General features: G+C 56.9%; 2 protein-coding genes across 3 annotated transcripts; both read right to left on the bottom strand.

Annotated features, from left to right (window-relative positions):
• Positions 1 to 1,245: 1,245 nt before the first annotated feature.
• Positions 1,246 to 7,652, bottom strand: HS3ST6 (heparan sulfate-glucosamine 3-sulfotransferase 6). Its single transcript, XM_070411602.1, has 2 exons — positions 7,240 to 7,652; positions 1,246 to 1,993 (listed from the first exon to the last, which is right to left on the bottom strand). Exons 1-2 carry the CDS (start codon positions 7,650 to 7,652, stop codon positions 1,378 to 1,380), a joined length of 1,029 nt encoding a protein of 342 aa, XP_070267703.1. The 3' UTR covers positions 1,246 to 1,377.
• A 13,341-nt stretch (positions 7,653 to 20,993) lies between these two features.
• On the bottom strand, positions 20,994 to 25,378 carry MSRB1 (methionine sulfoxide reductase B1). Of its 2 annotated transcripts, XM_070413280.1 has the most exons (4): positions 25,255 to 25,368; positions 23,209 to 23,357; positions 22,757 to 22,871; positions 20,994 to 21,865 (listed from the first exon to the last, which is right to left on the bottom strand). In XM_070413280.1, exons 1-4 carry the CDS (start codon positions 25,307 to 25,309, stop codon positions 21,834 to 21,836), a joined length of 351 nt encoding a protein of 116 aa, XP_070269381.1. In that variant the 5' UTR covers positions 25,310 to 25,368; the 3' UTR covers positions 20,994 to 21,833. The 2 variants fall into 2 exon arrangements, with proteins under 2 accessions (XP_070269381.1, XP_070269382.1); XM_070413281.1 differs by lacking the exon at positions 22,757 to 22,871 and having other exon boundaries at positions 25,255 to 25,378.
• Positions 25,379 to 25,617: the final 239 nt, after the last annotated feature.

Raw genomic sequence — 25,617 nt, 5'->3', positions numbered from 1 at the left:
TATCCTCGGATGAGGATTAACAACAACAAAAAAAGATAATAAATAAATAAATAAAGTTGATTTAAAAAAAAAAAAAGGATGTGATATGGACTCAAGGCCTGGGATGCAGAGGCCACTGCCAGATCCTGCAAGGGCCCAGGCCGCCTGGGTGCCAAGCCTGGGCCTAAAGAGTCCTGGAGCCGAAACCGGTTTGGCTCAGTGGATAGAGCGTCGGCCTGCGGACTGAAAGGTCCCAGGTTCAATTCCGGTCAAGGGCATGTACCTGGGTTGCGGGCACATCCCCAGTAGGAGATGTGCAGGAGGCAGCTGATCGATGTTTCTCTCTCATCGATGTTTCTGACTCTCTATCTCTCTCCCTTCCTCTCTGTAAAAAATCAATAAAATATATTTAAAAAAAAAAAAAGAGTCCTGGAGGTTATCACTGCAACTGGTGGCTACCTGGCAGACAGCACTGTGGCCAGGAGCAGTTAACTGTCATTATTGAGGGGCCTGGCATTTCCAGGGGTAGAAGAGGTAGACAGGGCACCCCAGCCTGCCTCAGTCTGGCCTGACGAGGTTAGGAGCTGAGCAGGCAGCTGGGCTGCAGATGAGCCTTTATTCCTGCCCATCCCCACCCTCCAGGAAGCTTGGTAAACACAACAGAACTGGGACAATGAGGGCCTGGGGCCTGTGGTATGGGCAGGGTCTGGTGAATGGGACCTGTGACTTGCCCGTGGTAGGTGGGGCAGAGCTGGGTGAGGACCTGATAGGAGGCTGTTAGACACACAGGAGTCACCTCACACTCACTGTGCAGCAACCTCACAAGGTTTCCAGGAGGGAACGTCCACTGGGCAGCAGGATGCCAAATTAGCTCAAGTCATGGGTGCAGCCCAAAGAGTTGGGCAGACCCAGCTTTACTCCTGCCCCACCTCTCAAATGGGTAACCTGGGACCTCAGTTTCCTCATCAGGAACATGGGACAACCCAGCTTGGTGTCTCAGGGCTGGGAAGAGAGCTCTAGGATGGCCTTCAGAGTCACCAAAGCTATGCTGTGTGTCCCTGCGCAGGCCCTAAATCTCTCTGAGCCTGTTGCTTATCTGTGACATGTGGCCAAGCCTACCTCAAGGGGTGTATAAGTATCAAGGTTAGACCTCTTCTGGCACTCTCACAATGCCCGCTAGCTCGTGTTAGCTGGTGTGATTATCATTTCCCTGGGCAGCGGCACCTCCAGCCCCCACCCTCCAACCCTCAAGGTCACATGGAAGAACACAGTTCCAAACTTTATTTCTTAAATAGTTCTCTCTACCCAGCATGTGCACACAGCCTGCTTTGGCTGGGTGACAGGCATAAATTAAGGTTACTGAGTATCCCCAGACAGGGCGTGGGCTGGCCTGGCCCCTCAGTCCCAGCCAAAGTCCTGGCCGATCATCTGGTAGAACTTGCGGTTGAAGGGCTGGTAGAAGTCCCGCAGACGCTGGACCACTGCCTCGGGCACCCGGGGGTGGGGCCGGCCCTTGGACTTGCCCAGGCAGCGGGGGCGGCTGCTCCCCTGGGCCTTCTTGAGGCAGGGGAAGCCCTTGGTGGCATTGAAGTAGAAGTGCTTGTCCGTGACGACCCTTTTGAGGCCCAGGAAGTCCTGCACCCTGCCAATTTCTCCAGCCGGGTCACTGACCAGGCGCTCGCCGCTGACAAACAGGAAGTGGGACAGAGGGAAGTATCGAAGCCAGTTGTCCAGGTGCTGGGCGTAGAGGCCGATGCGCACAGCACTCCAGGCCGTGTCCACGGGGCCCAGGCCGTGGCGGAAGGCCAGGGCTCGGAAGCTGGGCAGGCCCGGGGTCTTGGAGAGCGTCTGGGCGTAATCGGAGATGGCCCGGGTCACGGGGTTGCGAACCACCACGATCAGCTTCGTGTCCGGGGACATGCTGTGGATGCGGCGAGGGGCCTCGAGAGTCACGAAGTAGCTGGGAGTCTTCTCTATGGTGATCTGCCCGTCCAGGGTGCGTGGCATCAGGCTCCTGCGGGTTGTGTGGAAGGAGAGGTGGGCATGAGAGGGTGCTGGTCCCCTCAAGCCCTCCCATTATAGACCAGCCCCAGGGACCCCAGATTCACTTCCCGCTCCCCCAGGCCCACCCATCCTAAAGTGCCAGATGGGCAGCCTGGGCGGTGGGTTGAGAGCACCCGCCCCAGCACAGGCCAACAGGGCAACAGGGGGGAGAGGGGCTGTCCTGCCAGGCTGCCCACTCTAGCTAGCTTGCCCCAACCCTGACACTGCTATGCCTCTCACCCCTGACCAAGCACCAGTAGGGCCAGTGGCCCGGACTTGCCATCCGCAGGGCTCTGCCCACCCTCCCCACCTCACAGGCCCCTCCCTGCACTGTAATGACCCCAGGTCACACTTTGGTTAAATGGCTGAAGTTGTCCCCTAAGTTAGGCCATTAATTATTGACAAGTGTCCCAACAAAGGACAGCTGCTCTTTTCATTCCCTCCCCTGCAGAGCCCCCTGCCCCTCTGATTACAGCCCTGCTAGTTCTCATTGACCTGGGCCCAACTCAAACGCTGCAAGCCGCCAGCACAGCCCAGCACATTGGGGAACAGTGAGTGAGGTGGCTTGAGGACCCATCCCAAGAGCTCAGCAGTCAGGGCCTCCCAGACCTGGCTCGGACCCCAGGGTGCAAGGCTGTGACTGCAGCATTTCTGATGATTCCTCTCATTCTGATTAGGGGAGTGGGGCACTGAACAAGGTTCCGGGAGAGTTGGCTGATGACAGCCCCCTGACTGCCCCATACTTGGGGAAGCCCCTCCAAGCACCCCAATGGGCAGTCAGGTACCCTGAGCAGTTTCCCAAGGCCAAGCCTCACCTGCCAGCCATGTACCTCAGGGAGAGGCAGGCAGGGTGTGGCTGGGCCAGCTGAGCAAACAGCTCTAAGGGAGGACCTGAGAGAGGGCTGGAAACTAGGTCGATGGAGGCAGAGCCTGTGGGACCTGTGCCTTCAGAGGGGGCAGTCTCTGCCCAAGGCCTACCCTGCCTCCAGTCCTCTGAGGGGACTGTCCCTGCCCCCACTGGCGACCTCCTGGTCTGGCCCCAGCCAGGAGGTGATACACAGGGCAAGTTCAGGTTTCATCCAGCCTGCACCCAGCCTAAGAGACCCCCAGGCAGGGCCCCAGCTTCCTCTTCCTCCTTAGCCCCAATGAAACTCAAGCTGGGTGAACACACAGGAGTGCAGACCCACATGCTGGGGTGCTTGGCTTAGAGCGTGCTTGGGGTGAATCCCAGGCGTACCAGTGGCTCCCCTGCCACCACCCACAGCCTCGGGGGAGATGGGTGGGTTGATGGTCTTCAGGCTCTGGGAGCTTTCCTCACCCCCAAAACAAGGCCCTGGGCAGAGCTGGTCTACAGAAGTCACAGGAAAGGGAGGGATAACTATTCTGCTTCCCCATCATGGTGACTAAGCAAGCTGGAAATCGCCCTCCACCCATTCACTGCCCCATGTGATAGGCAGGCACACTGGCGCTCAGAGAAGGGGTGGAAAGCTCAAGGGGGGGGGGGGGGGGGGTGGACACCGACCACAGCACTCCCACCCCTGGGCTGCAGCAGCTGGAAGGGGCAGTGTCAGCTTGGCTTCTGCTCCCAGAGGCCCTGCCCCCATGCCCTGCCTTGTGCCCAGGGAATACAGGCACCCAGCCCTCCTGGGATAAGTTCAGTGAGACCTCGGGTGTTAACAAGGACTGAGGCCAGGGCTGCAGCCTGGAGTAGCCAGATGAGGGGGTTCCCTTTTCCCCAAGAGGGAATCAGAAGACGGGGAGTCTCCCCCACTGGACCTCACTGCTGAGACCCATGAAGAGAAGCCTGGGCTGGGACAGATGGACGGCCAGGTGGATCAGAAGTCACTGCCCTCCCTTCATGGCCCTCCTCAGGGAAGGAGCCAGCCCTGGTTACTCCTGGGCCCTCCCCTCCCATCTTGGACACCCCCTTCCCATCCCTTTCTGCCCCCAGGCACCAAGTGACCCCAGAAGCACATCCTCTTTCCCCACCCAAACTGGGCACTTTGGGTTCGGAACACCCCCACCCCCACCCCAACCCCCACCCCACCCTCCTGCCTGAGGGAAAGGAGCTTCAAGGAAGGACACCAGGGAAGCCAGGGGAGCAGAGGGGGAGGTGCCTCCGGAACCCTGTGGAAGGGGGATGGGAATGGGGATGGACTGCAGATTTTCCAGGCCCGCTCCTGCCACAAACCAGCTCTGAGATCTGAGATCGTTGGGACCAATTACTATACTTATTATCCTCACCCGCCCTCAGACGCCCGTCCTGGCCAGGACATGGAGGAGGGTGGGGATGGAGGTTTGGGGCGGGGAGTGGGGGGATGCAGACAGGGGAGGGGATGAGAGGAACGGGATTCTGACCTCCACGCAGCAAACATCTGACAAGTTGTTCCGGACCCTCCCTGTGCATCTGGTCTGCATTTCCCTGCGGCTTCCATCCAGCCCCAGACTCCTCTCCCTCCTGGTCTCATTCACCCTAAGGTCCCACATCTCTCCCAGGCCCCAGCCAGCCAGGCCTGGTTCTGAGCAAAAGCTACTTAGGGTTCCCGTGTGGATCCATAGGGTGCTGGGGTGGGGCATTGGTCCCCAGCCACAGGAGCTTCTCCTGGGATAGCACGGGGAGAAAAGCCCCACAGAAGCCCAGGTCCCTCCCCAACATACTCAGAACCCCACTCCCTCATTAGCCCCAGGAGCCAAGCGGGTTTCCCCACCTGCACCCTCCTATCTCCTCTCGCTTTTCCCAAATACTAAGGTCAAAGTATAGCCCCACCTGCCCCCAGACAAGAGAGCCCTCCTGATGAGACCTTGGAGTGCTTGTCTGACAAACAGAAGATGCTCAGTGAGTGAACGAATAGATGAGAAAATGCTGACTGAGTGTGGGGGTACCAGGAGGTCACCATCCCCAAGATGGAGGACCCTCAAGAGTCTGAGAAAAGGGCTAACTGCAGCCCAGTTAGAGGGAAAGTTTGGCCAAGATTAACCCTGGGCAGCCCAGAACCCACCTGCCAAGGCCCTGGGCAGAGCCAGGGCCACTGCCTGGAACGAGGTCAGTCACAGTCCAGTGGGGATGGGTGTCCCAGAAACTCAGCTGGGGGTACTGGCCGCTCCTCCTTGACTCACCAGCCTAGCCCTCCACCCAGAGCAGGGCTCTGCACTCTTCTGGAGGCTCAGCCAGGGTCCTGAGAGCCAACACCAGCAGACCATGCCCAGGGGCTGGGCACCCTCTTTGCAGCTGGGGAAGGGGGGTCGCATTTTCAGAGGTTCATCGCACACTCTGAGTAGGTTGAAAGAAAAAAAAGGGCCAGAGGCACAGGGCACCTGTGAGCACGCCAAGCCGCCTGTACATGTCAGCACACGGCCACATGCGCTGGTACTCTGCACCCACACTCTATCTCGAGTCCTGAGAATTCAGGTAGGAACAGCACCCAGCCCTCTTGGGATAAGTCCCAGGAGACAGACCCCTTTGAGGGCACCCCAGAAGCTCCGCCAGCTCAGCTCCTGCACCAGCCAACGAGGGGTCGGCCCTAGCCAGCCCAGAGGGACAGCTCCGGATTAAGGGGGCAAGGCCACCAGGACCTGCCCCTCTGCACCCGCCTCTCCCTCCCGGTGGAAGTGGCTCTAAAAATAAAGAGAAAGTCCCTTCTCTACCAGAGCTAGACTCGCTCCTGAATCCCCTGGCTCCCATCCCTGGTTCCTGAGAAACCCCAGAGTTGAGGATCTGACCTCCAGTCAGGGTCTCGTGCCTACTGCCTCTCAGGCCCTCATCCTCCCCAGACCTGTGCCTCAGAGCTGGAGCATGCACCCGGGAGCCTGGAAGGGGCCTCAGGCTTCCTGACTCTTTGAGAAACCTTTTAGGGCTAAACCCAGTCTAGCCTCCCCTGCAGCGTCCCCCCCACCCCCCGGCCCCCGCCAATTAGCCCAGCTCAGTGTCTCCCCCAGCTTCTTGCAGTCAAAGTTCTTGGGATCAGTGCAGACTCTGAGGTTTGCCCTATAGTTAGAGTGTGTCCTCCACCGTCCCACCCCTTCCACTCCCCCCCCCGACCTCCTCTTCTCTGTCCTCTCCGCAGCAGTAGGTATTAGAGAAGCTTTGGGGTGCTAGTGGCACCGTCAGGGTGGGTAGCGGTCTGAGCTCTGACGCCAGAATTCAGCCAGTTGGATTCCAGGATGGACTCACCGCCCTCCCAGCACCACTCAGCTTCCTGAGGATCCCCTGATGGCAGCAACCCTTGAGAGCTCAGGAGCTAGGACCCCTGTTTTCACTAGGGCTCTTCCAAACCCGGTTTTTAAGGCAAAAGGCCAAGAAAGCCAATGGGGGTGGAGGTGAGGAATCTGGGTACAGAGAAGCTAGGATACCTGGAGAGTCTGGGTTCCGCTGCCCCCAACTCCCCACTAATTCACCAGGTGACCTTGGGCAGGGTCCTCTCCGTCCCATGGAGGCTGGTCCCAAGCTGGGGCTAAGGTGAGAGCTGAGGGAGTGGGGAGACTCACTCTCCATCTATAAGCTCTCATTTCCCCCACAGGAAGGGACAGGGCAGGTGGCAGACTTGTGTGCAACTGACGAGGCTGCAGGCAGTGCCAACCTCAGCCCAGAGGGGCTGTTTCATCTGGGGATAGGTGCTCCCCCACATTCCACACCATACCCCAAGGCCATCCCCCGTGGGGCAGGGTGCCATGACATGAAGCTGGGGTCCTAATTCCCACCCTTGGGCACTGACTCAAAGGCACATCCTTCCTCCTAAAGCCCAGACCTTCTGCAGACCCGCAGGACCCCCGAGGACCCCTCTTCCCAGGATCAGGAGTCTGGGAGGCAGACCCTTTCTAGGAGACTGCCCCTGCTAGGGTAACTGGCCAGCAGGGGAGGGCGACTGATCCTGAAGAGTTTCTAACGCTCCTCAAACCCCGCGAGCCTGAAGCTACTTCTCAGCTGGGCTCGCACTCCCTCCCCCAGTCTTACTGAGACCCCTCAGCGGCCTCAACCCGAGGCTTTCCCTGGAGTTTTCAAAGTTTTCTGGAGCTCCCGGCCAGTGACCAAGCCTCGCCCGCTCCCCCCCCCCCCCCCCACGCCGCCGCCCCCAACCCAGGCTGATCGTATCCCGCGATGCCCGAGACCTCTCCCTGCCTCGACCCCGGTGGTACCCCAGGGGCGCACCACATGATTCCCGCGAGGCACCGGCCAGGGCGCGCACGGAGGCAGATGGGACCGAAGGACCCGGCGCTCACCGGTACCAGGCGAGGCCGCGCTCGTACCACCTGTCGAAGAAGTGGGGCTCCGAGCCGAGCGCGCGGACGTCGGGGTGCAGGCGCAGGAACTCCAGGAGGGCGCGCGTGCCGCCCTTCTTCACGCCCACGATGAGCGCCTGCGGGAAGCGCCGGCGGCCCGAACCACTGGCCACGGGCAGGACGGGCGCCCCCGGCCTGCGGGCGACGCCAGAAGGCTCAGCGGGTGCGGGGGCCGGCATGGGGACGCGGGAGGCCGGCGGGCAGTGGCCCGGGAGGGCGCAGAGGCAGTAGGCTCCCAGCACCAGCGCGGCGAGTAGCAGAGGCGCACGGGGCGCCCGCAGCGTGGCCCCCGGCCCTGCCCCCGCGCCCTGGCCGCACCCGGCCCCACCGCCCAGGCCGCCGCTACCTGCCATCCGGCCGCACCGCGCCCAGGCCCGCGAGCGGGGGCTGCAAGAGGGCGCGCATCGCGGTCCGCGCCCTGGTCCGCCGGCGGCGCCGGGTTTCTGCTCGGCGTCCAGCCTCTGCTCTGTCCAGGAGCGGGCGCAGGGAGGGGCTGGGGGCGGGAGGCCCCGCCCCGAGCAGAGGCCCCGCCCCTCCTCGGCCACTGTCCCACCGGGTCCACGCGAGCACCCACCGACGTCGCGGCGTGAAAACCTGGACGCGTCCGCTGGGAGACGCTGGGCTCCAGACCTCCCGGCCACAGGTCTTCACCCCGTGCCCTCGGGATGGGGCAGCGGCGGGTCGGCACGCAGAGCAGTGACGGGGCTGCACCGCCAGCGCTAGGTCTTAGAAGGCCGATCCCGCCCCTCGCCAACCAGGTTGGCGTGGCAGGTGCGCGAGCTGAGCAAGTGAGCCAAGGAGGCGCACAGACCTGCGCCCTAGGGCACAGAGGAATGGGGCCCTACAGCAGACATGGGGCGCACCTCGCTGCCAGTCGGTTTGCCAGTCATCAGATTCACAGCCCTGGTGGCTGGAGCGGGCTAGCCAAGTATGATTACCATTTCATTTTATTTTTTTAATGTTTTATTTTTATTGATTTCAGAGAGGAAGGGGGAGAGAGAGTGAGATAGAAACATCAATAATGAGAATCATTGATCGGCTGCCTCCTGCATGCCCCACACTGGGGATGGAGCCTGCAACCCTGGCATGTGCCCTGACTGGGAACAAACCCGGGACCTTTCAGTCCACAGGCGACGCTCCATCCACTGAGTCAAACCTGCTGGGGCTATGATTACCATTTGAGAGTGGGGAAGACAGCTTCAGTGAGGACAGGTGTCTTGCCTAAGGGCCCAGTGAAATTCAGGCTTCAGTCTCCTGATTCTTCTATATTATCACATCGTCTGCCTGTTAGCCTGGTCCGCCCGGTCCACCTGGTGTCCCCTGGGGTGTTGGCTCTAATGCTGGCAGTGGCTCCTATTGGACATCTGAAGACTCAGGAGACCTGTGCGAGGGGAACTAGGAGGAGGAGCCCAGGTGCTGTCCTAGGAGCTCCCTCAGAGGGGCAGTGAGGGTCCGCCGTTACTCACAGTGATGGGACCTGTGCGCTGGACACTGTGCAAGAGTGTTATGTACCCCTGAGTTCACTGAGCCCCCAGGACAGCACAGAGGAGGAAGGCTGAGAGGAGAACCGGGCTCTGAGAGACTGAGCCACAGTCCCAGGTAGAGATGGACATGGACCCGTGTCCTCTCTCCACCCCTGTCCCAGCCCAGCCTTCCTGACTACATGGTCAGCCAGCCGATACCCAGAGGTCTCTGTCAGTTTTGCCCATTAGTGGCATCTGGGCCTAATGGCATCTGGGCAAGTCCCAGCCGCCTGGGGCGCCTCCGAGGGGCAGGGGAGCCTCCATGACCCACAAATATTTCCAGAGCTCCCACACAGAGGCAGCTCGGTCCAGAGGGGGCTATGCACGGCCAGTGAGATGAAGACCATTGACCGGGGCCCCAGCCCAGGTCTCAGATGCCAGGCCTGCACCTGCCTGTCAGGGCAAGACTCAGCCAGAGGCCGCGTAGGCGGGTGGTTGGCACAGTGGTGTCTGGGGTGCATGCTGGCACACGCAGGGTCAAAGTACATAAAACGGGATTTGTTCTAGACAGGGTGGCTCTTCTTAGAGCTCTCCTGGTGCGGTCTCACTCCACCCGCAGCACCCACCCACCCTCCCAGCAGCCGCCACTCAGGGCTCCAAATTCCAGCATTAAACCTGGTGGCCCCTCCATCTCCCTGCCTCACACCAGGCATTGTCATTTCCACCTTCTAGCCTTTGCTCACACTGTTTCCCTTGCTGGGAATGTCTTTTCCTTAGCCACCGCCGCCCCCCCCCCCCCCCCCCCCCGCCACACACACACACACCTGCTTGAAACTGTGCCAGAAAGAATTTACCAAGAACAACAGGACACTGAATGCTCTGGGGGCAAGGGGATGACATCCAGGAACAAGCAGTCTTGGCGTGGAGACTTTGGCAACTAATCCCCTCCCTCCACCCACCGTATGTCTCTCAGGTGAGGGAGGGGGCGTGCAAATGTGGTGACACGCAGGATGACAGCCTTGGAACGTTTGTTCACCAGTGTTGCTCCGGCACCTAACACAGCCGGCACACAGTAGGCACTCGATAATGGCCACTGGTGGAAGGATGTGAGTGGCAAGTGTTAGGTCTGCGCCAACAGGAGCCAGGCCAAGAGACGCTGTGAGAGTTTAAGAAATTTTGCTACACTTTCTCACAGCGGGCTGAGACCAGTATGTCGGGGGAATATTTATGTCGTCTTGTATGTAGGGGCTGGGTCAGGGTTGCACCAGCAGCTGGGGGAGCTGCCTGAACAACAGGACGTCCTTGGAAGATAGTAGGAGATCTGGTGGGCACACAGCTCGGTCAGGCAAAGGGAAGTGCCCGAGCGGGTTGGGGAGCGTATCTTAAACTCTGCAGGTGCAGGCCGTTTGCTTTAAGCTATAAAAAAAACGTATAACAATGTATTTCAGGAAACATGTCCAAACAGGAGAGGCCAGGAGCAGTGCATCCGAACAGAGAGGTCAAGGGAGGTTTCCTGGAGGAGCTGAAGATCAAGTGAGGAGCAGGAGGACCGGATCCCAGTTGTCGTGGGGAAAAGGAGGGGGTAGAACTGGGGTAGAGTCCGAGGCCCATCCTGGTGTGAGAGGGAGCAGCCCTCAGCATCCAGCCTTCCTAGCCCTGCCTTCTAGCACTTGGCCTCAGGCTCCTACCTCCTGGAGCCTCTAGGTCAGAGGTTCTCAACCTGTGAGTCGACCCCTTTGGCAGTCGAACGACCCTTTCACAGGGGTCGTCTAAGACCATTCTGCATATCAGGTATTTACATTATGATTCATAACAGTAGCAACATTACAGCTATGAAGTAGCAACGAAAATAATTTTATGGTTGGGTCACAACATGAGGAACTGTATTTAAAGGTCCAGAAGGTTGAGAACCACTGCCCTATTTCCTTCTAGGAGACCCCAGTCTTGACTCTGAAGGAACAAGCTTCATTGAAATGTAATTCCCACACCATGCAATTCAACCGCTTAACGAGCAGAATTCAGAGGTTTCTAGTATATTCACAATATTGTGCAACCATCACCACGGTCCATTTTAGAACATACTCATAACTCTAAAAAGACGTTTCATACCCATTAGCAGTCACTTCCCTTGCTCCCCTCCCCAGCCCCGAGCAACCACTAGTCTACTTCCTGTTCCTATGGATTTGCCTGCTCTCCACATTGCCTATCAGGGGAATCGTACAACATGTGGCCTTTGTGTGTGCTTCTTTCGCACAGCATGGTGTCCTTCAGGTCCATCCCAGTCACAGCATGTGTCAGGGCTTCGTTCCTTCTTCGGGCTAACATTCCACTGCATGGATGAACCACAGTCTGTTTATGTTTTCCTCAGTTGATGGACACTTGGGATGTTTCCACCTTTTGGTTATTGTGAATAATGCTGCTGTGAACATTCATTCACAAGTCCTTGCATGCACATATGTTTCATTTTTCTTGGGTCTGTAGCCAGGAGTGGAATTGCTGGGTCAGACGGTAACTGTGTTTAGCCTTTTACAGAGTCTTTTTGAAGGTTAAACTTGAGAACTTGAGAAACTGCCTCTTCATGTTCCTCACGCACAGGGTGGCTGCCTCCCCCTCCCCAGGATGTCTGAGTGGCTCCTCCGCTCTGCCTCGGCTCTCCCTTGACATCGGGTCCAGCCCTAGCTCCCCTCTGGCTCCTTCCTGTGTGACCGAGGGACAATGGATTCCCCTTTCTGAGTCACATGGTGAAAGTGACTTTGGGGCCCCCAAAAAGACCAGGCCATGAGGGCATCCTAGGAAGGTCACCCACATCCTGCCCTGTCTGATCAGGGCAGGAAACGTGTGTCCGTAAGTCCCTTCTGCCCAATAGGATCTCCCCAGGGGCCCTCGGCTGTGAGGGTCCCAGATGGCCAGAGCTCAATTCTCCTCTCCCTTCATCTGGACCCTCTGCCCACACAGGATGGCCAGGAAGAGGCCTATCTGCCCATCCTTAGACCAGACATCAGATGTGCATATGGTTAGGTTCGATGTGGTGGCCCATTGGCCAGGAGGAGGGAAGATGTGGGAGAGAGGGTATGCTGAGCTGCTCAGGCCACTGGGCCAAGTAAACCCCATCCCAGGAGGAGATGACAAAGAGGCCAAGAGCACAGGGGGACAGAGAGGGCAAGTCTAGGGAGGGAATCCTAGGGGGCAAGGTCATGGTGGGAGGAAGGCCCAACCTGACCCAGCTGCCCAGCTATGCATCCCCTTCACAGACTATAATTATTTCTTTGTGGGTGATTTTGATCCCCGTCTGTCTCCTCCACCTTCCCATGAACTCTACTAGGGCAGGGACAGATTCAGTCTTGATCCCGTCTCCACACCTAACCATGATGAGTGCTCATGGATTTGCTGAGTGACGGAGCGATCGTGGGATGGGGTGGGGGGGACGACAGAGAGACAGAGAGAGAGACTAAGAGAGTCTATTCTAACTCTCTATCCCTCTCCCTTCCTCTCTATAAAAAATAAATAAAATATATTTTTTAAAAGCCCTAACCGGTTTGGCTCAGTGGATAGAGCGTCGGCCTGCGGACTGAAGGGTCCCAGGTTCGATTCCGGTCAAGGGCATGTACCTTGGTTGTGGGCACATCCCCAGTTAGGGGGTGTGCAGGAGGCAGCTGATCGATGTTTCTCTCTCATCAATGTTTCTAACTCTCTATCCCTCTCCCTTCCTCTCTGTAAAAAATCAATAAAATATATATTTTTTTAAAGACTAAGAGAGTCTATGTGTATGCCCCTTTCCCATGCCCCTCTCTACCTTTTTACCGGCCCGTCCCCAAGATGGGCACCCCAGCCAGGGTACCCATAGGCAGCAGGGCTGGATGTTCAAGAAGCTGCATCCCTCTGGAAATTAATTAATAACCACCTCCCTGGGAGGCAGCTGGGGGAGATTTCACACTTGAGGGGCTTCCAGGAACTCCCTCCCCTAGAACCACACCCTCACCCCAGACCTACTCCCAGAGCCTGCCGGAATTCCAAGGGGAGGGGGCTGCAGCCAAGGGCTGGGCCAGCTGTCGTTGATTTATGCGGGGTTTTTCCACTTTGGATGCCAGATTTGCCTGAGCGTATAGAGGATGTGGTTTCCTCCCATGGAGGGGTCCCTAGGAGATGTCTAACCCACCTACCTCACCACCACCACCCCAGAGCCCACAGTTCCTAGTTCTCCCTGGTAGGGAACAAGGTGGGGATCAGGAGCCCATCCCTGGGGCTGGAGACAGCACCACAGCACAGTGCTGACAGCAAAGACTTTGGAACCTGATTTATGTCCAGCTCTGCCCCGCACCCCTGACCCAAGCAGGTGACCTTGGCAGACATCCAGTCTCTGCCCTCACTTTCTTAGTTTATAAAACAAAAGTAATATGCCTCTGTGGGTGCCCAGCCCCTAAGCTCTTCATGAGAAGGAGAGAGTGGACATGCTTCAGTGACCCCGGCACCAAAAGGGGTGCCCTTGAAGCTGCCCCCCCGCTAGGAGACCTGAGTACTTCATAATTTGCTCTCCTTGGTCTCAAAGTGGCCAGCCAGCCTAGCTTGCCAGAACCCAGGTCTTATTCCTGGTGACCGGCTAGACCTGGGGACACTGGGGCATTGAAGGGTTTGCCATGGGAGACAAGATTCCCAGTGTCAGGAGGGACCCATGAAGAGGTTCCCTTAGCCAGGAGTTGGGAGAAGGGAGGCCTTCTCCAGCTCAGCAGCCACCTGGAGCGGCCGCACACCTGCAGGAAGCCTGCCTAGGGCTGCAGCGTTTGCCAGAAATAGCCAGATCCCTCTCCTGTGACGGGATGGGCCCCAACTTGCAGCCTCATTCTTTTCCCTTGGATCTTCCTGAGGGATCGGCACAGAGGGCCGCTGCCGCTGGTCTCTGCTTCTCCAGGAGGGCAGGGGCCAGGCCCCAAGATGCTTCCTGGGGGCACTCAGCTGGACCTGCCAGTTCTTCTCTCCCACCAGCCTGGCCCAGCTCAACTTACTACAATGCAGACATCCTTCTAGGCTGGCAGTCCCGCCTCTGCAAGAGGGGAGGGCTGGTAAGAGCCTTTATCCCCAAGGTGAGTTTAAAGGAGCAAGAGAAGAGGGTCCCACAGAAACAGAACTCTCAGCCCACACCCCAGTCCCCCCTCCCCTAGCTTCACAGCTCCAAGCCAGGCCTCTGAGAGTAGAAGCGCCTGAGCATCATGGGGAATTCTGGGTATTATTCAAATGGCCCCACATCAGGCCACTGGGGCTCGGGGCCAGGGCTGTTCCTCCATGCCCTGGTGAGGGCCCCAGGGACCGGAAGGGGACTGTGAGCACATTCCATCAGAAGCAAGGGGCCTGCCTGGCAGCTGTGACTCAGGGGTTGAGTGTTGACCTATGAGTCAGGAGGTCACAGTTCAAGTCCCAGTCAGGGCACATGCCCAGGTTGCAGGCTCCATCCTCAGCAGGGGGTGTAAAGGAGGCAGCCGATCAATGATTCTCTCTCAACATTGATGTTTCTATCTCTCTCTCCCTCTCCCTTCCTCTCTGAAATCAATACAAATATCCTTTAAAAAAATATTTTTAAAGCAAGGGGCCTGAATCAGGCTTAGGAACCCCATGCTCCACAGAGGACAGAGGACCATGTGAATGTGTGTATGAACAGGCAAGAAATCAGAGTGTCAGAGGCCTGCCACCAGGCACCAACCACTTCCCCCAACCGCCCCCCCCCCCCCCCCCGACCCAGCGTGGAAAGCCCTAAGTTTGAATCTCCCCATACACCAATGACCTGCTTCCAGGAGCAACTCTAGCCTGGCAGCAGACAAGACACCTAGGAGGGCCGCACTCCATCCCCCTTCAGTTCCAGGGAAGCACCCCACCCACAGTTGGCCAGACAGACACACAGACAGGCGTCGCTCAGTGCACAGGAAGGCCCAGGGCCCAGGGCCCAGGGCCCATCATCTTGGGGCAAGGTCCTCAGACTCCTTGTCCCTTCCCAACAGGGTGCTCCCTAAGTTGAAGCTTCCTGCTCTGGCATCAGTACCTTCAAAATTGACCTCCACCCTCTCCTCAGAGAACAAGGACCCCACCTGTGTCCCCTATACAGGGAATTGCTGTCCTCCCTCTGATTCTACCTTCCCTGACCCGCCCCCCTACATCCAGACACACACCAAAGACTCCTGGGCTCAGAGATGGCGGCCCAGCAAAGAACCACACTTCGGGACTAAGGACGCAAAAAGCCACTGGAGTCAGAGGTGGAGGAGGAACCCCAGGACAGCAGGCAGCCTGCACTTCGGGGCAGACCCCACGGGACCCTATCTCCTCTCTGCTCTGTCTCTCCTCTCTGGCAATGCTGCTGCCGCGCTCTTTGAAGCCAGAAGTAGCTTGTAAATGTCCTGGTTGGAGATAAAACAATTTTACAAGGAACAAATCACGCCCCGAGACAGGCACTGGGAGCCGGGGGCGAGAGGTTGAGATGAGGGTGCTTACCTGCAGGTAACTCTCAGCCGCCTCCCCAGCAGCCCCTGCTCCTGTCTGCCACCGGAGGCCACCAACTGTCTTCCCTATGCTTCTTGCCCCTAAGCTCCATTAAGCAAAGTCCTAGTGCTCAGGGCCTGGGTAGGGTGTTCCTGGGGTCCCTTCATTTCTCAGACCGGGACACACTCATGCAGAGGGGATACAGAGGGAGTGGCTGACGGCAGTACAATGTGACTTACATTCATCTGATGCCACTCTGTGCAGCCTCCTGAGGGCTCAGCATTTGGGAAAGGAAATGAGATGAATGTGTCCTAGTCGCTGGCATGAAGAGCTATTGCCCTGGGGTAGGGTGACACCTGCAAGGGGGTGGCAAGCACCCAGTCTGTGCACACCTATGGGAGACTTGCCCAGGGCCCCTGCCGTGTGGGGGATGGAGAGAGCCACTGGGGCAGAGCCACCAAGCAAGGCTTCTAGGAGGATTCTGGCACACCGGGGGAGGGTGCCAGGAGCCGGTCCATCCTTGCTGCTTGACACAGTTGCTGCAGAGAAGAAACATCTGCACAGCATATGTTTCAAGGGACCTGGCATATATGGCATACTGTTCTTAATATGTTTGCTCCCCTTCTTGGCGCTATGTGTTTTAACCAAGGTCACCTCTCCCCGAGAAAGGTTGTTTGCCCAGGTAGGAATTTTTCCCTGAAGTTAGGGAGGGAATAAAACCCCTTAACTAAGTGCCAGGTGGGTAGTTAATCACTTTAACTAAGAACAATCACTCTTTTTTTTTTTTTTAATATATTTTTATTGATTTTTTACAGAGAAGAAGGGAGAGGGATAGAGAGTTAGAAACATCAATGAGAGAGATTGATCAGCTGCCTCCTGCACGCCCCCCACTGGGGATGTGCCCGCAACCAAGGTACATGCCCTTGACCGGAATTGAACCTGGGACCCTTGAGTCCACAGGCTGACGCTCTATCCACTGAGCCAAACTGGTTCGGCAAGAACAATCACTCTTAAGCTACATAATCTTTACTGCCTGGAATGGAGATAAGAAACGCCCTAACCTTTGGAATAGAAATTGACAGGATTAAAATCAACTGGTATAAATACAGATGTAACAAGACAACAAGACACAGAACCTAGAGACAGGACTTGGCTGGAGATCCTAGACAGAACCTAGAGACAGGACTTGGCTGGAGATCCTAGACAGAACCTAGACTCAGAACCTAGACACAGAACCTAGAGAGAGACAGAACCTAGAAACAAAACCTAGAAACAGAACCAAGCAAGAGAACCTGGCTGAAGAACCTAGAGACACAGAACCTAGAAACAGAACCTAGTGAGAGAACCTGGCTGAAGAACCTAGAGACAGAACCTAAAGACAGAACCTAGGGAGAGAACATGGCAAAAGATCCTGGACAGAACCTGGCTACAGAACTTGGCAGGAGAACCTGGAGAAGCTGGATGGAGAACCTAGCGAGAGAACATGGCACCAGAACTTGGCTACAGAACCTCTGGTGGGAGAACCTTGCTATGCTGATCAACTGACGTAGCCTCCATGTCATTCCTTCTTCGCCGACTCCGTCCACACCTTTGGGGACCCCTGGACCTGCTGGGGCTGGACCCCAACAGGAGGGGCAGAGGAGAGATAAACTCTAGGAGGCAGAAACACGGGGGCATGTTTCTAGAAGCGAGTCTGTCTGGTCCAAAGGCCCAGCTGTTGAGGTTTGGGTGCAGGGGATGTGGGTCATAAAAACAACGTAGTTAGAAATAAGGCTGCTGTCACTGTGGAGTGGGAGATCAAGCTGGAGAGGGAGGAGCGAGCAAGCAGAGCCTGTGGGAACCACTGAGGGAAGTTACCTGGTCTGATGACTGTTTTGCAAAGATCACACTGGTTGGGGGAGGCTAGCTAGGCGCTGTCATTATCGTGGGGGAGACACGCGGGCAAAGATGTGTGGGAGGTGGAAGCCCAGAACCTGGTGCTCCCCAGTGGGCCAGGCTGACAGCAGGCGCAATGTGAGGGCATGGGCGGGCGCAGGGAGAGGCGGTCAGGGTATCAGTGCCGTTGAGTCCCACCCAGCTGCCCTGGACAATGGGCTGCGGCCGGGAGTGTCCCCCGATCCTGTTCCCATCGCCTGCTCCTTCCCCCACTCCCCCCAGCTCTGTCCCACTCCAGCTGGCTCGGGAAGAGCCACCCCACCAAATGAGGCCCCGACACCCCGGGCCCCGCACCCTCGGGAGCCAGGAGACTTCGTGCGTCCCGGGCACTGGCGCATGGGCAGATCGGGCGGTGTGGCTGAGGGGCTGGGGCTCGGGCGCTGGGATCCGCTCGGGTAGTCGGACCTGTTGTCACCGCCCCCCAACTCCCCGCCGTGGCCTCCGGAAACTGCAGCGGGGCGGGGTGAGCGCGCCCCCTGCCGGTCAGTCTTGCTCACAGTCTCTGCGACCTTGAGAATCAGAGGACCTGGAAGGAAGTCATCGCGCTGGGCCCCCACCAGAACCTCTTATGGGGTTGGGGGTTCGGTGGACCTCATCTGGCTTGGCGACTCCCCCAGGCGCACTCTCCCACATGTCTGCCCTACCCTCAGGTATCGTCAGGGGCTTCCCACGGGACCTGCCCTGGGCCACACCCCCAATCAGGGTCACGGCTTTTCCTGGCACTTGTCACTCAGAAGAAGCAAAAGTCATAGGTGAGCAGAAGTCCCAAGCATCGTCCATTAGCTCATCCATTCTGCAAGCATTTATTGAGTGCTTCTCTGAGACGATGAATGAGACCCAGATGATTTCTTCTTTCTTCCACCCATCCCTTGCCCGGGGTGCACTGACCTGCCTGGCCTGGCCTGGCCTGGTGGCTGCTATTGACTAACAATGGTAGAGCACCAGGAGCCAGCTGCCCCCAAAGCAGCCCTTAGCTCACCAGGCAGTGCCTGAGGGCAACTCTGGCAGGAGGGTGCATTGGAGTGGAAGGGGCTGGGCCCTCAAAGAGTCTTTTGTTTCTCAAGGAGGAATGGGGCTGCAGGCCAGAGGTTATGGTGTAAGTTACAGGAGGAAGGGTTGGGGGATAATTTATGACTCCACATGAGATACCCATCCCTCACCAGGCCCCTGGCAGCCAGACTTTGCCCATGGCTCTCCATTGGGCTCCCATGCCAGGGGACCTCAGAATCCACCACCCCCTGTCACCCCCTGTCAGCCCCCCATGGCTCTCCTGTCTCCAATAAGGAGGCAGACTGGGTTCTGAAGACAGAGTAAGGTTAAGTGCTCTGCCTGAGGCTCCCCAGTGAGCTGCAGCCACCAGGGCCCAGCAAGTGAGCCAGCCATGTGATCTTGCCCCAGAGCTGGTTTCTGGCCCATCACTGGAGATTGGGGGAGGGAAGCGTCCAATCTTTGAGGATTGAGCTGGCTAAAGAGGGGCCCCTACTGTCCTCCTATCTCACTACCTTTGCCCTCAGGCCTACGGGGGAGGGGGGGTGGGGTAGCTTCTCCCTCTTCCCCAAGTGGGAGTGCTCCCAGCTGGAGTGTGTCTATTCCAATTATGCATTAAGAACTGCGGAAATAGCCCTGGCCAGTTTGGCTCAGTGGACAGAGTGTCACCCTGCAGACTGAAGGGTCCGGGGTTTGATTATGGTCAAGGGCACATGCCCAGGTTGTGGGCTCGATCCTCAGTAGGGGGCGTGCAGGAGGCACCAACCAATGATTCTCCCTCATTCTCATCACTCTTTCTTCCTCTCCCTTCCTCTCTGAAATCAATAAAAATTAAAAAAAAAAAAAAAAGAACAGGGGAAATAACCACAGGATGGGTGTGGGGACCCACTGGATCCACTGTGAAATGGATCTGAGCTAACATTCCATTGACCACGTGACCTCCACAGGCCCCTACTCTCTCTGACACAGTAATGTGTCTCCTGGATGGTATCAGTTTATTTTTTTATTTATTGACGAGAGAGAGAGAGAGAGAGAGAGAGAGAGAGAGAGAGAGAGAGAGGGTTTTGTTCCATTTATTTATGCATTCATTGGCTGATTCTTGTATGTGCCCTGACTGGAAATCGAACCCACAACCTTGGCGTATGAGGACGGTGCTCTAACCCACCGAGTTACCCAGCCAGGACTGGGTGGTATCAGTTAAGAGCCAGTGTCCGGAGTCCCCAGAATGTCTGATTATTTCCTTTTCCCACACAGGCACTCTGATAAAAGCTGCAGGTCTAGGTCCCTTTAGGAAATTTCGGCTGGAAGAAACCTTAATGGATACATTTTGGCAGAGTTCTTCCTTAAGGGGTCCCGACCTCCCCTTCATGCTGGGAGTTCTGGGTCTGTAAACTGTCTGAAGTCTGGGAATTGAGAGGTCGTGACTGTTTTTATGAGTCAAGTTAGACTTTTGTTCTCTTGACCTAGAATTCTTCTGCTTATACAGATCAAGTAAGAATTCAGTAGGTCTCCCATCTATTTCCCTTCTAGGGACATCATGATCAGCTAGCCAATGCCATACATCAATAAGAGTCAACTCTGATTGCTGCTTTGACTCTGCTGTCTATTAGGATAACCACACCCACCTCGACTTTGGCCATTAAAAGTGCCTCCACTTGGACTCTGACATCTCGGGACCCAATGTCCCCCACTGCATTTAGGTTTCCCCATTCCATGGGAGCAGTTCTCATGTAAGACGAGTGATCACAGAGCTCTTCTGGGATGCTGGGGCTTCCCTGGCAATGGTGGTGAAAGGTGTGTCCTCTGGCCATTCCCAGGGTAGGTCTTAAATGACAAATCCACTGTAACATTCCACTCTCCCTAGGCCTTTGGATCCCTTTCTCTAGAGCAGCGGTTCTCAACCTGTGGGTCGCGACCTCTTTGGGGGTCGAAAGACCCTTTCACAGGGGTCACCTAAGACCATCGGAAAACACATATATAATAACATATTGTTTTGTGATTAATCACTGTGCTTTAATTATGTTCAATTTGTAACAATGAAATTGGGGGTCACCACAACATGAGGAACTGTATTAAAGGGTCGAGGCATTAGGAAGGTTGAGAACCACTGCTCTAGAGTGTTCTAAGGCAGGTCTGGCATTTCAACCCCATTTAGTGTGGGCCACCTTTTGGTCCATGTCAGCCAACTAAACAAACTATTAGAACCCTTTCTACCCTCAACATTAAATTCAGAATCTCTGCTCAGTGAGCCCCTATCAATAAATTCAGCCTCATCCAACTTTATATCCTTTCTACCATTATCCCTCTCCTTAATATTTATTCCCACTTTCCCCAGACGTGTCAACATACATTGCAAAGACCATGTAGTTCTTTTGGAGTATAGCACCCCTCCTCATAGGTCACATTTTGCACCTCTCCCTACAAGGCCTGGGGCATGCCACGTTCACTGCCATCTCAGTGCCTCAGCACACACTGTGCCTCTGCCTGGGAAGCTCTTCTTGCTTCTCTCAGCTGTCACTGCTGAGTTGAGATGACCCCTCCTCCCTGACCACTGGAGCCAAAGCACATTCCTCTGATCACCCCCTCCACACATCCTAGCATCATCACTCTGCTGTAGTTGCTCACAGCCCTTCTCGTCATCTGACGCGAATCTACTGTCTCCTCAACTATGCCACAAGTCCTGGAGGGCCCCGTTTGTCTTGCACATGCCTGCGTCCGCAGCACCAAGGCTAGAACCTGGCACGAAGCAGATGCTCAATAAATATTTGTGGAACAAATGAAGCAATTGTGCAAAGCCTGATGCTTGTTTCCTGGCATCTCTGAAGCTGTTAATAAACAGAGCAGGCCTGGGTTTCATTTGTTTATTCATCTCCTAATTATTCCAGAGAGGATTCAAGATGGGAAGGAGGGTTTCAGCATCACCCACCCTCCCAGATGGCAAGAACTTCAGTGCATGTGCAATGAAGCGTGGCCGCTGTGCCCTGGGAATGTGTGGATTGTAGGCTGTGAGCTCCAGAACCCCCAACTTTGGGCAGTCAAGGTAATGGAGCAATAGATGCTTCCCTCAGCCCAAGTGAGGCAAGCAGCAACCACACAGATTGTGAAACTCAGTTCAGAATTTCTCCTCTCCTATCTGAGAGATCAAAGGTCTGTCCCCTCATCCCACTCCCACCACAGGTCACAGATCTTCAACACTCTGGCTGCCTGGAAGGGTTTAACCAGAGTGAATCATGCAGTGACTGAGGCTGGAGCAGCTGGCTGGGGCCGCCTCCATTGGCATTGTCTCCTGGCATGGCTTCAGGGAGATGGGCACCAGCCTTGGTGAAGGCCAGAGTCCATCTCCGAATTGGGCCCCACAGGCAGGAAGGGGGCAGTGGACTGAGAAGAAGTAAAGGCGGGGTGCAGTGTCATTCACAGATGAGCCAAGCCTAGAACCCCCCTCCCTGAGGCCAAGATGAGCTGACACGGGGCCCTGCAGGCCCGTCCCGGTAGCAGGATATGGGTCATCGGTGGCAAACCGGTACTTTTCCCAAGGAGAACCAATGCAGGGTCAAGGCCTTAGGAGCCTTCCTGATGTTTCAGCCACCCCCTTCCCTGTTTGAATGTCCAGGGTTTCAATTCCAAGTAAGGGGGGCCAACGAGTGGCCACCTTGCAGTGGCCATCTGGGGTGGCTGAGGGCTGCCCACCTACTTCCCCTGGGAATCAGAAGTTTCTTGGTCTGAAAGAAAGGAAGGAGGGGAGAGAAAAAACAATCCTTGCTCAATTATGTTTCAGATACTATCCCCTGCACTCACACCCGCCACTCCCGCCTGCAAGCCCGGGGAGCTGAGAGGACCCAGACACCCAGCTTTGGGGAGTCTGTGTGCCCCATCACAACCTAGAGCCTCTTCTTCCTGCAGACAGACAGAGGATAAGTAACTACAAAAGGACAAAAGCATCTTCGCACCTCATCATGCACCAGCCCCTACGGACACCCTAGTTTAACCTCAATGATGCAGCAAGCAGGTGCTGTCAGCAGCCCCATTTTACAGAGGATGAACCGGACTAGGGACTGGCCACAGTCTCACAGGTGGCAAGTAAGGTACGGGGATTTGAGCTACAAAGTTTTGGGAGGGGTCCCGAGAATGGCTGGGTGTGCAAACAGACATGAGGTGGTTTGTGGGCATTTGTGTGACCAGGAGAGCAAAGGCCAGAGAGGAGGCTGAGCTCAGACAAAATGCAGGAAAATGCAATACAATCCCCCAAAACATACTACGAATAATAAAAATACTGCCAACAGAAGTGCCTATATGAGCTATTACTACGTGCCAGGCCCCAGGTGCACTCTAGTCATGGGGAAGAGCCAGATCTCTGGAGAAAATCCTTTGCCTCATTCACTCTCAGGTGTCCCTTTTGTGGAGACATGTGATCAACCAGGCACAGGAGGCAGGACATCTGCTCCTCTGTCCCTGTCCTGCAGCTGTCCTTTGGGGTGGCCGTGGGAAGCCCTGCAGCGTGCTTTGTTGTCCCCACGCTTTGTCACTGTAAGTGGATGACAGGAGTATGCGCCCTGCCAAGAGCCTCTAAAACGCATGTCAGGCCTATTCCCAGCTCCTGAAGGCACACTCACCCTTAGGGACAAACTTCAGTGAGCTGCTGAATATTCAGAAGCGCGACTGCCCCTTCTTGGGGCCATCGTTCAGGAACTCGTGGCCCAATCCGTTGCCACACTTGCCACAGGAGACCTGGGAAGAGCAGAAAAACAGCCACGTGATTCCGGCCACAAAATAACCACAGCAATGGCCCCACCTGCCACCAGCGGACGATGTCCTCCCCATGCCCATTTCCCAAGGCAGCTGATGGCGGGAGAGGTTGACCTCCATCCTGGAGCCTGCGCAGGAAAGTCGCCCTATTTCCCTGTTCCCACCAAGACCCCAGGCGATCTCATAGTTTGGGGTGGCAGCTTCCCTGGCTGAGGGGAGAGGCCTGGGGTAGACAGACTCTAAGCCCCTAGAGCTGCAGGGGGAGCAGAAGGAAGGGGTGGCCAACACCCCCCTTCCCACCCCTACTGCTACCACTCACCTTTAAGGCTTCAGGCCGGTTGTGCTCTGGACGCTTGGCCACACTGTCAGCATGGATAGTCTCCGTGAAGGCTGGCCATGGCGATGAGTGCGCATACTTGGAGCGGCTGGAGAAGAGCTCGTAGCCACACTTGGCGCACACGTAGACACCTGGAGGCGGAAGGAGAGGCAGAAGCAATGACGCTGCCTCCAGCCTCTTTGGGGTGACTCCCAAATCCTTGACCCAGTAAAACGTAGCACTCTCCCCAGTCGCAGTGAGAGGCACACCCTCCCCACACCCCCACCTGGGAACTGGGGGAGACACACCACTGAGTTCACATTTAGTGGTTCTTTTTTTTTTTTTTTTTAAGTAGGGAGTTTGTTTGGTTTTTATTGATTTCAGACAGGAAAGGAGAGGGAAAGAGAGATAGAAACATCAACGATGAGAGAATCATTGATCGGCTGTCTCCTTCACACCCACTACTGGGGGATCGAGCCCGCAACCCAGGCATGTGCCCCTGACCAGAATTGAACCTGGGACCTTTCAGTCTGCGGGCTGACGCTCTATCCACTGAGCCCAACTGGCTAGGGCACATTTAGTGGTTCTCAGCATGTGCCAGAGACCAAGAGAGTCATTTTTCACTCTTGTTTCATTGACTCTTCTCAGCAGCCCTGTGATACAGACCTATCCATTGTACAATGAGGAACCCGAAACTCAGTGACGCAAACCACTGAGCTAGAGGGTGTGCAACCAGGAAGAAACCCAGGAAGTCCGATGAGGACACAGGCCCCACACAGTGGAGGCTATGACATGGCCAGCACCACCACCTAGCCCCTTCCCTTCCCAAGTGGCTGTCCTGTTGCTCAGCGAAGCCTTGAGCTGGACTCCCAGCCATAGCCACTGGCTGGCTCTCCCTGTCCAAAGAGAACGGCCTCCAGGCCAGACAGGGGGCCAGGGAGAACAGGTTTTAACCTACCCTCAAAAGAGCACTTTGAAGAAAAAAAAAAAAGAGAGAGAGCACTTTGATGGGGGAGAAGGGGGACTGACTGGCAGAACAGGAAGCGGGTATCCCTTACCCACTACCTGGCCCAGGGACAGCCTCCCTTGGAGACCCTGAGCTACTCAGCCTTTACCAGTAACTGCAGGAGGAAGCAAAGAGGACCCAGGAGCTGCCGCAGTTACCGGCCTGGCAGAGCAGCCTGAGGGTCCCAGGGCAGAGGGTTTGGGGAATGGCTTTGCCCAAAGGGTCCTCTGTCACAGCAGATATCCACAGATGCTCAGCGCCAGAGCCTAGTGCTCTGGAGAGCTGATACCCGACAGGCTCCATCCCAAGTAAGTTGCTGCCCTAGTCTCGCCTATGGCACGTTTTTTACCAAATTAGTCCATTACCAAGCGGCCCGGCCCAGAAGGGGACTCAGCAGGGCTTCTCAGAGCCTAGAGCCAGTGCTGCGGGCTGGCCACGCCACAAACCACTCCCAGACCCACTCCCCCGCCCCGCCCAGGCTGCCCGGCCAAACTTCACTGCACCGGCCACTCCTGGTGACCCGACCCGGGCTGCGCAGGTGGGGGAGGCTCCATGGCCAGCACATTCGGATCCGAACGGGACGTTCTGTGCTTCTGGCTCACCTCCCGGGTCCCAGGAAACGGCGACGGGGAAAGGGCGGGGGTCACATCAGAGAGGGAGCAGCCGCTGCCCCTGGACAAGGCCCTCTTCCACCGCGTCCCTCCGAAGTCCAGATCCTGACCCGGAGCCCCACCACCCCCACCCCTGTACCCTGACCCCACTGATTCCCCCCGCAAACGGCCACGTTCACATTCAAAGGCTTTCCTCCTCCGGGGGAGTGACCCCCTCTAATGTCCTCCTCCCCTCAGGTTCCCCTACTCTCCGAGCCCCCCAGATGCCTCCCTCTCCGTGATCCCCTCTATCTACGCGCGCTCCTCCCCGCGCGGTCCCACTCGCCGCCCCATCCCCGGGACTCCAGGGCTCCAGCACCACCCGAGGGCAGCGACGGCCCCTCTCATGCGCGCCCCTGTCCCACTGCTCTGCCAGGAGGTCAGAGGTTGTACCCGGATCAAAGTGCTTCTGGAAAACCTCGCCCCCGAAGAAGCTGCAGAACGACATGGCGCCGACCGGACCGCTGCACGACCGTCGCTCGTTTCACTTAGGTCTGAGGCCACCGACCGCAAGCCTGCACCCAGCCCCCGCGCCCGCGGCCCCGCCCCCTCCAGGAGACCAATCACGTCCAGGGACGCCGCGAGGCCCGCCTCCGGGGGGGTCCGCCCCTTCCCGGGAACCAATCGGACCAGAGTTCCGGGTTCCTCCTCCCGGAGGCCCGCCCCCTCCCGAGAACCCGCCTCCTCCAGCCTTCCCAGCAGGCCCTGCCCATCGACTTGTCCTGGACCGCTCCTGTGCTGCGTTCCCGCGGGCCA

The sequence above is a fragment of the Myotis yumanensis genome, unplaced genomic scaffold (assembly GCF_028538775.1).
Source record: "Myotis yumanensis isolate MYYU_CA2020_CCGP unplaced genomic scaffold, mMyoYum1.0.hap1 SCAF_4, whole genome shotgun sequence".
In the NCBI taxonomy this organism is placed as follows: domain Eukaryota; kingdom Metazoa; phylum Chordata; class Mammalia; order Chiroptera; family Vespertilionidae; genus Myotis; species Myotis yumanensis.
This window is presented reverse-complemented; position numbering and strand designations above follow the sequence as displayed.